The following is a 14,067-nucleotide window of genomic DNA, read 5'->3' on the forward strand; positions in this document are numbered from 1 at the left end:
CAACAAAGATTCATCTAATCAAAACTATGGCTTTTCCAGTAGTCATGTATGGATGTGAGAGTTGGACTATTAAGAAAGCTGAGCGCCGAAGAATTGATGCTTTTGAATAGTGGTGTTGGAGAAGACTCTTGAGAGTCCCTTGGACTGCAAGGAGATCCAACCAGTCCCTCCTAAAGGAAATCAGTCTTGAATATTCATTGGAAAGACTGATGCTGAATCTGAAACTCCAACACTTTGGCCACCTGATGTGAAGAACTGACTCATTTGAAAAGACCCTGATGCTGGGAAAGATTGAAGATGGGAGGAGAAGGGAATCACAGAGGATGAGATGGTTGGATGGCATCACCAACTTGATGGACATGAGTCTGAGTAAGCTTCGGGAGTTGTGATGGACAGGGAAGCCTGGCATGCTGCAGTCCATGGGGCTGCAAAGAGTCAGACATGACTGAGTAACTGAACTGAACTGAAAATGTGAAAATTTTGCCTGCCCTATCTACAGGGAATGGGAAGTTTAAATAAGATGCACTTTAAATGTTTTGAAAACCCAAAAGATTAGTGAAATAAAAGTTATGATCACTGTATTTCACAGCACAGGAGATACAGTACTAGATTTAGTCTGGCCCTAATTCTAAAATTCTACCAACAGATATACTTAGAGATAATTAAAAATTTACTTTACTGGAAAACAAATTGTTAATTAGTTTTAAGCCATGAAAATGTGAAACACACACAATTCCTGCTCCTAACTTTTGTATATTCCTCTTTTTCAAGACCTAACAACAAACTTTGAGAATACATGAGCATCTTTGTAACTGTATATTTACCAATAAATAAGGCAACACACCATGTTCATATCAACCTGGGTGGAAAATGAGAATTTCTTCTCTTAAAAGTTATGATAAAAATTTGAATAGGCAAATAAATTTGCATCTGGATCTTTCATGTAAATTGTAAAATGGATACATGATCTATTTTTCCTGTCTAAAAACAAGTACATTTAAAACATCTGAATCATTTCAGATAAACTGACTGAATGCAAATTGACAACACAGCACTGAGTGTAGGCATTACAAAGTAATGCAAACAGTAGACTAATCTCAGTTGCCAAATACACAAATAATTTTAGTAGCAAAAATGCAAAACAGATTTTCTAGTTAATTATAAATTTCTTGAGAAACAAATCTTATGTTTTCTACCACCAGAAGAAAAAAATATATGGATGAAAGTACTTCCATTATAACTAGATAGAATGTTTGCTGGCACCCTGATTTGCATACACATATTTTTCTAAAATCTGTTCTAAATTATGGACATAGGCATTTTTATAGATAAAGAACACTGTCTGGATAATGCCCAGTAGGGAACAGCAATTAATCTCATTGTAAACTGTTATTTGAGTTCCATTCTTAGTAAACTAATTGATGCAGCAGTATGAAAAAGTATGCCTTTTCATGATGCAAATGAAAATAAGTTGTTAAACCCATCCTAGACAAACCAAATATTCATTACAAGACAAGACCATTAAGCCATCCAACAATAAGAAAGGGTCTCTGTCTTAGTCCAATCAGGCTGCTGTAACAAAATACTGCAGATGGGGGTGCTGATAAACTACAGGAATTTTTCACAGTTCTGGAGCTTAGGAATTCCAAGATCAAGCCACTAGCAGATTCAGTGCTTGGTAAAGAGCCAGCTTTCTGGTTCATATACAACACTTTCTCTTTGTATCTTCACATGGTGGAAGGGATGAGCTAGGTATTTGGCATCTCTTTTATAAGAGCATGAATCCCAATAATCAGGGCTCTACCTTCATGACCTAGTCATGAGGGTCCCACAAAGTTCCCACCTCCTAACACCATTAACTTGGGGGTTAGCATTTCAACATACAAATTTTAAAGGACACATTCAGTCTATAGTAATCTCCATAGGTTAAGCAGGGACTGGACGAGCATGAAGCTGGTATTCCTGGACAGTTTCCCTTCGCTGCTAAGCAGCTGATGACAACATGGCAAAAGGCCACCCCAAAGGCAAGCACAAGGCAACACTGGGCAAGGGGCAACGTCTGTTTTCGGAGCCTGAGCCCCACCTTCTTCAGTACTTGTTCTGTGTCCAGGATGCTACGCTTAAGTGCTCCTGTGAGTGTACTTTACCCACTCTCTCGACCTTGACCGTTGACGTATCTGATGACTTCTTATGCCAATGGCACAGCCAACGATAAGGGAGGAAAGAGAAAGATCACTGAGCCTCTACTACATCCCTAGCTCTTTACTAGTTTTATATGTTATTATTCCATCAATGGCACCCCACTCCGGTACTCTTGCCTGGAAAATCCCATGGACGGAGGAGCCTGGTGGGCTGCAGTCCATGGGGTCTCGAAGAGTCGGACACGACTGAGCGACTTCACTTTCACTTTTCACTTTCAAGCATTGGAGAAGAAAATGGCAACCCACTCCAGTGTTCTTGCCTGGAGAATCCCGAAGACGGTGGAGCCTGGTGGGCTGCCGTCTATGGGGTCTCACAGAGTAGGACACGACTGAAGTGACGTAGCAGCAGCAGCAGCATTCCATTAATAATTAATGAAGGTGAGAAGGTATTGGTACAAGGAACTAAACATATTTCCTCTGTTGTCTTTCGCTAAATCATGCTGCCTCCTTAAAAAACATAAACTATATTGTACCCTGGGGAGATATGCATTTCATCAAGAGGATGAGAAGAGATTCTAAAATGTCAAACTGGGTCACTGTGATCGTCTCCTTTTTGAGGACTGAAAGGAAACAGGACAAGGCCCCTTGTTGGTCCCTACTGTGAGCTGCTGACGGTCCAGAGGCACGTGAGGGTGCCAACTTGTAGACCCAGCTTCCTATAGCTTCAAGGAACAATGGTAGTAACTTTTCAGGCTAGTGTGTACTTTTTCCCTCCCTTGCTAATTTTAAAGAAATTATAATTTCTGAAAACAAAGGTAACATCAATTACTCTACTGGCTCCTCCTGCATTTTGCTAAGAATTCATCATCCATTCCTTTATTCATCTACTCCTTGAATACCAGCATGTCCCAGGTATTTCTGCCAATTCTGAGGTTTTCACTGTGAACTAGAGGTCTGGCTATCCCCAGACATGTAATCTCTGCTTACCCCCCAGGCCAACCTAAAAGAAAAATATAGCACCTCTTGTTGTTTCCAAAAAAATATGCGGTAGCAGCAAAAATCAATGGTAAACTATTTTGTAGAAAAGTCAGAGGAAAAGATAAGCATTTCACATGCCATAGGATCCCACTTCCAGCATGCTCTGAAGTCATGTCTAAATTCTCTCTGGCTAAGCATCTTAATCAGACTACTCTGCAATATTACCAGTCCTCATTGATGCCCCAACCTTGCTAACTGGCTGCCTCAGCCATGAAATCCCTGTATTTGATCTCTGTGTTATCACCCACCCAAAATATTTAGCTATTCTTATGCAGAATAAAGGTGTTTCGCTTAACTTCTCTGGTTTTGAGTATTTCTATCCAAACACTTTTCAAGTAAAGTCATCTCCAAGTATTAGAACTTCCCCCCTCTTAACAAAGGCAGCTGATCAGAGAAGACAATAACACAGTTCTATTCCCTTAAAGGCGTTCTGATGCTATGAAGGAAGACAGATATGTATACAGATAATTATTTTGTGAAAAATGTAAAAGCAGAAATAGATGGGAGATACTATGGGAACACAAAGAAGTGAGGTCCTTTTTTTCTGCCAAAGGGTATTAGGAAATAGAAAAGAACTGTCAGGAATCTTGAAAAATGGGAGATAGGAGTTTTCCAAGTAAGCAAAGTTGAGAAAAGGGCTCTAAGAAGAAAGAACAACATGGACAAAGACAAGGAGAAACAAGAGGTCAGGGAATATCTGAGAACAAATAGCTTACTGAGGTTGTGAGATCAGGAATCTGAACAAATTCAACCCTGCAGGACCAACCGTATTTCAAAATTCACCTATTTTTCTGCTCTAATGCCTAAGTTTCTCCCTTGGTGCAAAACAGTGCTCTATCTTTCTAAGACTAAAGAAAAAACTGCTTCATATATTTGAGCACAAAAGAATAGGATTAATTTAGTAGTTTCATCTTAAGTCTGCTCTGAGTTTTCTCAATTTAACAATAATTTTAATGCTCTTTGGCACCAGATTTTTGACAAAGTTTCTTAAAAAGCCATTATGAAAATAGTGATTTTGCTAAAGAATGTACGTAGTAAAAACCATTATTCCAGTAGATGGAGCAGAGGTGACATCAGAATAGCTGAACATTGCCTGGTGCGGAATTTATAGCAGAAGTCCAGACACTCCGCAGAGCCATGCAGTGGAAAAAGCACATTTGAGAGCAAAGACTGAATGTTACTGAATACTGCTTGGCTAATCACCTAATTTGGACTTAGAAAATCTCACATCCTATTCAAACTGAAGGGGAAAACAACCTTAGGCAAACACCAAAAGGACTCTTTAAAGAAATATTTATATTTTAGAGCAAGAAAGCTGTAATTTTGATTTGTTTAAAAGTCTCTCTGTGGTGCTTCACAATGATTCTACATAACACAAACCAGGCTAAAATTCTTAGTATAGCCTCTGAACGCATGGCTACTTCAATCTCCTGATGATGGTAATGTGTGTGCTTCTTCCCTTCAAGTTTGTGAATCGTGTGATTGCCTGTATGGAATTATTAAGAAATAGGTCAATAAACACAGCAGGCTACAGCCTTAAAACCTCAGCCTACACAATGGACCTATGAACAAATTTACTGCTTAGAAATTGCAACAGCAGAGTAGTGCATATGTAGACTCATACTGGGGACCATATTAGCAAGTGGAATTACAGACATTATAAGATAACTATGGAGAAACAGATATTCTGATTAGAAATTCTAGCTATTATGTATCAGGCAAATATCTTAATCTGATGAGGATTATTAAACCCAAGAGTGAACTATTCACTTTGCAGTTTTATAAAATAAGTATTATAAGAAAATAATTTCTAATAGTCATTAGAAATAGGAAATATATCTTACTTCTCTCAAGACCTACCAGATGCTTTGCTCTCTCTGTTAAATTATCTTCAAGTATGCAGAACTGGATTATTCAAAGGCAGACTGTTATGTAGTTAGGGCAAAAGCCAAGAAGAGGCAGCTCAAACATTTTTAGAGAAGATATCTGGCCTTTCACACTAATGTAACAAAAATGTGTACCAAACTAAGAAAAGCAAAAGTTTTTTGAATCTTAATTTGATCAGATTTCTGAGAAAATGGAGAAGTTCATTACCACATACTCAAAAAGTCTCAGTTCAATGGTTAAAGGTAATAATTAATTTAAGTGTTAGCTCTGCCATAGTGTAGTTACATAAATTTGGAAGAGGCATTTACCTTTTCTTAGTGTCAGTTTCCTTGTTGCAAAATATAAAGATAATAAAACCTCTCACAAAGAACGGTAGTGAGGGCTAAGTGATGTAAGTCATGAAAAACTGACTTAGCAGTCATTATTAATGAGAGTGTTACATCCCTTGAGTGAAAAAGGGCTTCCCTGATAGCTCAGTTGGTAAAGAATCTGCCTACAATGCAGGACACCATGGTTTGATTCCTGGGTTGCAAAGATCCACTGGAGAAGGGATAGGGTATCACTCTGGTATTCTTGGGCTTCCCTTGTGGCTCAGCTGGTAAATGCAGGAGACCCACTTTCCACACCTGGGTTGGGAAGACCCCCTGGTGAAGGGAAAGGCTACCCACTCCAGTATCCTGGCCTAGAGAATATCAGAGTACACAGAAATAAATCTGGAAAGAGCCCTTCTATAATCTGGCTCAGTTTAATCTACAGTAGTATCCCATTCAAATGTTTTGCTCTAGCAAAATATGCCATGCTGCTTTATGCCTCTATATATAACTATATATCTATATATATTATAACTATATATCAGATCAGATCAGTTCAGTCACTCAGTCGTGTCTGACTCTTTGCGACCCCATGAATCGCAGCACGCCAGGCCTCCCTGTCCATCACCAACTCCTGGAGTTCACTCAGACTCACGTCCATCGAGTCAGTGATGCCATCCAGCCATCTCATCCTCTGTCGTCCCCTTCTCCTCCTGCTCCCAATCCCTCCCAGCATCAGAGTCTTTTCCAATGAGTCAACTCTTCTCATGAGGTGGCCAAAGTGGACCAAGCCCACACCGTGGCTGCGCGGGCACAGGAGGGCCTAGAGGAGCTATCCCACGTTGAAGGTCAGGAAGGTCAGCGGTGAGGAGATAACTATATATAGATATATATATATATATAGTATGGACTATGCAACTCCTACTCCTCCTACAAAATATAGTTCTTAAAAGTTAAACATGTTACTTAAGGGATAATTATTAAGTATATTATTCATAAAAATCTCTAATAATATATTGAAAATCTACTTCAAGTGTTCATAAAAGAAATGTCAAATTATACTGAAGCAAAGGGAACAAATTAAGAAAAGAAAAAGCAGAAAATAAGAAAGCAAAAATAATAGCAAAATTAATAAATAAATTTAAAAAGCAGTTATTTGAAAAGAAGAAAATCACTAGCGAGCCTAATTTTTTTTAAAAAAAGGAATAAAGTAGAAACATACAAAATAAATGATAAAAGATAAATAACCACAGTCAGAATATATTTAAAAGAATCTATCTAATAGGCTATGTTGTTAAACACTTTATGAGTAAACTTGAAAATTTAGATAAAATTGATAATTTTCTGAGACAACATAATTTGCCAAAATTGACTTCAGAAGAGACAGAAAAATCTAAATACAGATTTGTATAGAAGAAATAGAGAAATATGTCAATAGAGAAATCCAAAAGCAGCAGTCTCAGATGGTTTTATGTGGAAATTTTTTTATTTTTAAGAGCAAACAATTTCAATGCTTCTAAAATCACTCCAGAATGTAGGGTAGTGAAGAGAACATCCTGGTCCAACAAAGATTGCATATATCCACACATAGGAACCCAGTCAATGTCACTTATGAATTTAAAAGCAAAAACCCTAAATCCAATGTTATTAGCAAATAAAATTTAGGTGTACACAAAAATAACATTACACCATGACCAAGTAAGGTCTATTCCAAGAATTTAAGAATTTTCAATATTAGGAAATCTACAACAATTTTTTTGGCAAATTAATAGATTTCAGAAAAATACTTTACTCCCTTTAAAGCCATTTGTCAAAATTCAATAACCATTTTGAATTAAGTAGTCAGTAAAATAGAACTGATGAGAATTTACTTTATATAATATATCTCAGTTCAGTTCAGTCATTCAGTCATGTCCGACTTTTTGCGACCCCATGAATCGCAGCTCGCCAGGCCTCCCTGTCCATCACCAACTCCTGGAGTTCACACAAACTCCTGTGCATCGAGTCAGTGATGCCATCCAGCCATCTCATCCTCTGTCGTCTCCTTCTCCTCCTGCCCCCAATCCCTCCCAGTATCAGGGTCTTTCCCAATGAGTCAACTCTTTGCATGAGGTGGCCAAAGTACTGGAGTTTCAGCCTCAGCATCAGTCCTTCCAATGAACATCCAGGACTGGTTTCCTTTAGGATGGACTGGTTGGATCCCCTTGCAGTCCAAGGGACTCACAAGAGTCTTCTCCAGCACCACAGTTCAAAAGCATCAATTCTTCGGCACTCAGCCTTCTTCACAGTCCAACTCTCACATCCATACATGACCACAGGAAAAACCATAGACTTGACTAGATGGACCTTTGTCGGCAAAGTAATGTCTCTGCTTTTTAATATGCTATCTAGGTTGGTCATAACTTTCCTTCCAAGGAGTGTCTTTTAATTTCATGGCTGCAATCACCATCTGCAGTGATTTTGGAGCCCAAAAAAATAAAGTCTGACACTGTTTCCACTGTTTCCCCATCTATTTGCCATGAAGTGATGGGACCAGATACCATGATCTTAGTTTTCTGAATGTTGAGCTTTAAGCCAACTTTTTTACTCTCCACTTTCACTTTCATCAAGAGGCTTTTTAGTTCTTCTTCACTTTCTGCCATAAGGGTGGTGTCATCTGTACATCTGAGGTTATTGATATCTAACTTAGCCCAAATATACTATCATGTTTAGTAAGATAACATCAGAAGCATTATTAACAAAATCAAAAGCAAGAAAACCTCCCAGTTATCAGTATTACTTAACACTGTACTGGACACATAAGTCAAAAAAGTTAAAATTTTAAAAAATCATAAATAAATTTTTGGAAAGGAAGAGGTAAAGTTATTACTAACTACAGACAACATAAAAATATGATTGTGTGCATAGACTACCTAAGGGAGTCAACTGACTTCCAGCATATCCAGTTGGCTGAGATCAAACATACTCGGGGGCAAAAAAGTTTTGAGAGAGTTGTATCTGCAAAGTGACTATGACTAGATGAGACAGGTAAAAGAGAACTAAGTTGCTAACTTTCTGTTGGAAGGAAGCAAGCTAAGAAAGGTGCTCAGCCACCAATAAGTGAATACTTTCCAATACCTTCTTTACATAACAGAGGAGGATAATAAAAATGAAAGATCCTTCCAGAAGGTAAAGCTAAAAATTCAAAATCCATAGAGAACAAACACTGGGGAGTTCTACCCAAAGAATGGACCTAGGACTTAATTCAACTTATTTCAATCTACTATTTTTCCCCCCTAACTTCAAGGTAATAGGCTGGCAAATATTTACCCAGATGCATTGTAGAATTGCTAAGGACCTCTGACTGCAATATGGTGACCATTCATCTCTTTTTCAAATGATGATGATTTGTGGCAAGGAAGACAGAATTAAAAAATGCTATCGTCTTCACACGTATATTCATAAAGATGCATATAGAATTGATCATAGTAATAACTGCTTTAGCCTGAGTGGACACTGGAAAGACTGGGGACCAGGTAGCAGGGAGACAAACTTTTCTCTGTACATCTTTTAATATTTATACTTTTTGGAGTTATAGGAAGGTATTCCATATTTATAAAATGAAATGAAAAATTAATTTAAAACATGTCTTAGGACTTAGTGAATTACTGAAAGGGGATTAAGCAATGTAATGTGATGATTACTATGCTCTGGGTTTGATCAATTTAGTGGAATACACCAAGAAAGAAAATATACTATAATCCTATCTATGGGAAAGTGAAAGTATCCAACTCTTTGTGACCCCATGGACTGTATAGTCCATGGAATTCTCCAGGCCAGAATATGGGAGTGGGTAGCCTTTCCCTTCTCCAGGGTATCTTCCCAACCCAGGGACTGAACCCAGGTTTCGTGCATTGCAGGAAACTGGCGCTGCCAAGGCCGTGGGCAAGGTCATCCCTGAGCTCAACGGGAAGCTCACTGGCATGGCCTTCCGCCTCCCCACTCCCAACGTGTCTGTTGTGGATCTGACCTGCCACCTGGAGAAACCTGCCAAGTATGATGAGATCAAGAAGGTGGTGAAGCAGGCGTCAGAGGGCCCTCTCAAGGGCATTCTAGGCTACACTGAGGACCAGGTTGTCTCCTGCGACTTCAACAGCGACACTCACTCTTCTACCTTCGATGCTGGGGCTGGCATTGCCCTCAACGACCACTTTGTCAAGCTCATTTCCTGGTACGACAATGAATTCGGCTACAGCAACAGGGTGGTAGACCTCATGGTCCACATGGCCTCCAAGGAGTAAGGTCCCTGGACCCCCAGCCCCAGCAGGAGCACGAGAGGAAGAGTTCCTCAGCTGCTGGGGAGTCCTGCCCCATCTCCGCCACACTGAGAATCTCCTGACTTCCACATGTTTCCATCTCTAAGGCCCTGAGGAAGGGGAGGGGCTTAGAGAGCTCTGCCTTGTGTACCATCAATAAAAGTACCCTATACCCAAAAAAAAAAAAAAAATCTGCATTGCAGGCAGATTCTTTGCCAGCTGAGCCACAAAGGAAGCCCAAGAATCCTGGAGTGGTAGCCAATCCCTTCTACAGTGGATCTTCCAGACCCAGGAATTGAACTGGGATGTTCTGCATTGCAGGCGGATTCTTTACCAACTGAGCTATGGCAAAGAAGGCTAATTTTCAGACATGTTGAATACTAATTATATCTAAAGCTATTCACTGGTCTTAGAGTGAGCAATGATTCAGGTTTGTCTGACTTCATTTCCATGTTAATCACTTGGTTGTGTCAAACTCTTTGTAACCCCATGAACTATAGCCCACCGGGCTCTCTATGGAATTCTCCAGGCAAGAATACTGGAGTGGATTACCATTCCCTTCTCCAGAGGATCTTCCTGATTAATAAAGCAGAAGCAGATGTTTTTCTGGAACTCTTGCTTTTTCAATGATCCAGCGGAGGTTGGCAATTTGATCTCTGATTCCTCTGCCTTTTCTAAATCCAGCTTGAACATCTGAAAGTTCACAGTTCACATACTGTTGAAGCCTGGCTTGAAGAATTCTGAACATTACTTTGCTAGCGTGTGAGATGAATGGAATTGTGTGGTAGTTTGAGCATTCTTTGGCATTGCCTTTCTTTGGGATTGGAATGAAAACTGACCTTTTCTAGTCATAATCCACATGGCACCTCTCAAAACTTGAGCCTTAAAGTAATCTCTTTTTAGCTGCAAATGGATATGGTATAGATGATTCACTTTCAGTAGTTACTGCCAACTCTGATTTTAGTTCATAATAATGAAGTATCCATCACTGTAAGACTCTGAGTGATGTTACTTATGTTTGAAACCTAAGTGTATTGTAATTGTGAGCATTAACAGTTATCTTTCACTTTTGCCTGTGGACTGACTATGTACTCTGTTTGAAGGTAAGAGTAATTTAATTTTAGCATTGTGAATATTGTGTCCACAAAACTCTTGTGGCCAAAAGTTCAGATAATGAAATGTGTGGATTATAATAATACCAATGTTGGGACAATCCAGACAACTGTATTATGTTAATAATAGCTAGAAAGACACATACAATTTGATTAGAAAGTAAAGTAACCAAGGTAGAGCACTCTAGACCAAAGGCAGAAAGGATTTGGCATTGGACATGGTGGAAAAGGGGATATGAAAGCACTTAGAGCCTAAATTTTGCAAATCCTAGGTTAAGCAAGTAAGTACTTCTAAAGCAATTTTTTTTTTTTTTAATCTCCACCCAAAACACCAATGTTCAGTCAAAAATAGACACTGTAGTCTGTGAGCACACCACAAGAGTAAACACACCCACTGCCATCCAGCTGATTATTCTATCAAGATAAATAAAGATACATTTCCTGAATCAGAGGTTGCATGTAGGCAAACAAAAGGAGAAAATTTTGATAATAGATGTGCTGGCCTAGTGCAGCACCGGAGAAGGCAATGGCACCCCACTCCAGTACTCTTGCCTGGAAAATCCTGTGGACAGCAGAGCCTGGTTGGCTGCAGTCCATGGGGTCGCTAAGAGTCGGACACGACTGAGCAACTTCCCTTTCACTTTTCACTTTCACGCATTGGAGAAGGAAATGGCAACCCACTCCAGTACTCTTGCCTGGAGAATCCCAGGGACGGGGGAGCCTGGTGGGCTGCCATCTATGGGGTCGCACAGAGTCGGACACGACTGAAGTGACTTAGCAGCAGTGCAGCACAGACCTGACTGTCAGACCTCATTAACAACAATCATGCTTTTTACAGTATATCAAGTGATGAACTGAATCATATCAACAATGAAAAAAAAATTTCCTCTTGTTCTTAGATGCTTTGATTTGGAAAATGGAATTTAAAATCACCTTCTCGATTTTTATAAGGATACTGTAAAACCACAGAGAAGATAAAGAATGTTATCTTGTCCAGATAAGACCTAGACTTTGCCCATTGTATTTTAGTTTTCTATTGCTGCCATAACAAATTATCACAAACTTACTGACATAACACAAATTTATTTTCTTACCATTCTGGAGATCAGGATTCTGAAATGACACTCACTGAATTAAAATAAAGGCATCAGGGCTAAAAATCAGGCTATTACCATGGTTTACTTTACCTTTCTAAATGCTGTAGGGAAGAATCTGTCTTCTTGATTCTCAGGTTTCCAGAGGCCACCTTCATTCTTTTTCTTGGAGTCCCTCATATCTTCAAAGCAACCAAGGTCTGGTTTAATCTATATATCACATCACTCTGACACTAACTCTTCTACCTCCCTCTTTCACATTTAAAGGTCCTTTGATTACTACATTGGGTCCACTTGACCATTTAAGGATATTCTTCCTATCTTAAAGAGGGGTTAATTAACAACCTTAATTCTATCTTCTACTTTAATCTCATTTTGTCTTGTAACATAAAATATTTACAAATTCCAGGCATTAGGAAGTGACCATCTTAGGAGGCTATTATTCTATTAAAAGCAAAGTATTCTTTGCTTTTAAAGGAAAGATAAAGAGTAAAAATCTCTTACTGTATTATGAGACAGAAAGAAACATGCAATTGTTATTTTGTGTTAAATGAGGTAATATGTGCTTACTTAATAGCTTTGCTTTTAAATTCTTCATTTATAAACTCAAATTTATTTATCTTAAAGATTAACAATAATATAGCTTATAAAGTTTAAAACAGTAAAAGTTCAAAAAATAAACTGCTCTATCAGAGGTAAGAATGAAACATAAAAATATTGCTTTTATTATTATATTTTTATTAGTCCAGTTAATTACAGCTAATTGTCATTTTTTACTATTCTACTGAAATTTTGTTTACTAATAATTATGTAACAGAAAGGTAAATAATAAGTAATACTATATAATTTCATAAATGCCTATTTTTCATATGCTAATGTTAAAGTAATAATAGACATGGATATAATTGTGTTACATTATATTATGCTATTTTATGTTGGGTTTTTTGGACTGGAATGGTATGACAAGATGGCTCTCTAAACAGTTAATCATTTTACTATTTGGATCTAAGCCAAAGAGATTGATCTGAACTGGAAGTATTTGGGAGTTTAAAAATATCAATCCCACCTTTGTGTTGCTTTCTACATGCTCACACTACAATATCACACTACCTTGTAATTATTTGCACACCCATTAAACAGTGAACATTGTGAGGGGAAGTAGGACAGCGTAATTAACTTTGTTCTTCTTGTAGCCAATATAGTGTCTGGCATATAACAGATTCACATAAATACTTGTATGAAATTGTCTCTTTGAAAAGTTTTAAAGAGTATTTTTAAAAATACTAACATGTTATCTGTGGTGGAATATTTTATATAAGAAAGAGTAAAAGAAATAAGAGAATGAGTTTTGCAGCAGTATTAACTTTTTATTTAAAAGATGAACACTCAGCTTGAAAAAAAATCAATTTTAGAAACAGTTCTCTTGGAAACACAAATATAAAAAGATGTTTCAAGGACAAGAAAGGACTTCATACAAAGTATGAAATCCATACCATGTAAGTTAATAAGAGACCATATGTCAAATTTGCAAGGAAATGTTACAGATGCATTTCAGTTATATAAGGAAATGAAGCCACTGTGTGTTAAGATAACTTTCAGTATCAAGTTGAAAGTTTCAGTATAAAGTTCAGTATCAAGTACTAAATGAATTGCTGCCAAACTGATTAATATGGTTTGGTTAAAAGTTGATATCTTTGAAATTTATATGAAAAAGTTTATGTAAAAAAGCTTTACAAAAAACTTCTGAAATCAGGCACGAGATAAATAAGAATTGATTTATCTGTATAAAGCTAAAGTTAATGAGTTAGGGAATCTTCCCCTTTAAAATATTACTTAGCTCTTAATGACTGACCTTTGATTCCCAATATGATTACTGTTCTTCTGTTTCATTAGAATAGAAAAGACATTATTTCAAAATTGTCTTCTGAGATAAATACAACACTCATAAAGAAAATATTTTAAAAGTTAATGTAATTTTGATCTTCAAGGACAGATTCTAATAATATAAAAGTTACCATTTCTACCATAAATGGTACAATGAAATTTAAATATTTATTATAGTTAGATTATTTTGTGCATTTTACATATTTCAAAAGCATGGTATAGCTCAAAACAAAAGACTATTTCAATGATAGTATTAAAATGTAATTTAAAAGAAATAGACTATAAGTCTTCTCCTAACAAAGCTA

The 14,067-nt window shown here is 37.5% G+C and overlaps 2 protein-coding genes across 2 annotated transcripts in view; one reads left to right on the plus strand and one right to left on the minus strand.

Moving 5' to 3' along the window:
* The window catches only part of NAALADL2 (N-acetylated alpha-linked acidic dipeptidase like 2), a 1,369,359-nt gene that overhangs the window by 1,219,101 nt on the left and 136,191 nt on the right, over window positions 1–14,067 (minus strand). The gene's annotated exons all lie outside the window — the stretch shown is intronic.
* Window positions 9,285–9,863, plus strand: LOC109557979 (glyceraldehyde-3-phosphate dehydrogenase-like). The gene has a single exon (XM_019959490.2). It carries the CDS (start codon window positions 9,340–9,342, stop codon window positions 9,655–9,657), a length of 318 nt encoding a protein of 105 aa, XP_019815049.2. The 5' UTR covers window positions 9,285–9,339; the 3' UTR covers window positions 9,658–9,863.

Source organism: Bos indicus, chromosome 1, assembly GCF_029378745.1.
Source record: "Bos indicus isolate NIAB-ARS_2022 breed Sahiwal x Tharparkar chromosome 1, NIAB-ARS_B.indTharparkar_mat_pri_1.0, whole genome shotgun sequence".
NCBI lineage: Eukaryota > Metazoa > Chordata > Mammalia > Artiodactyla > Bovidae > Bos > Bos indicus.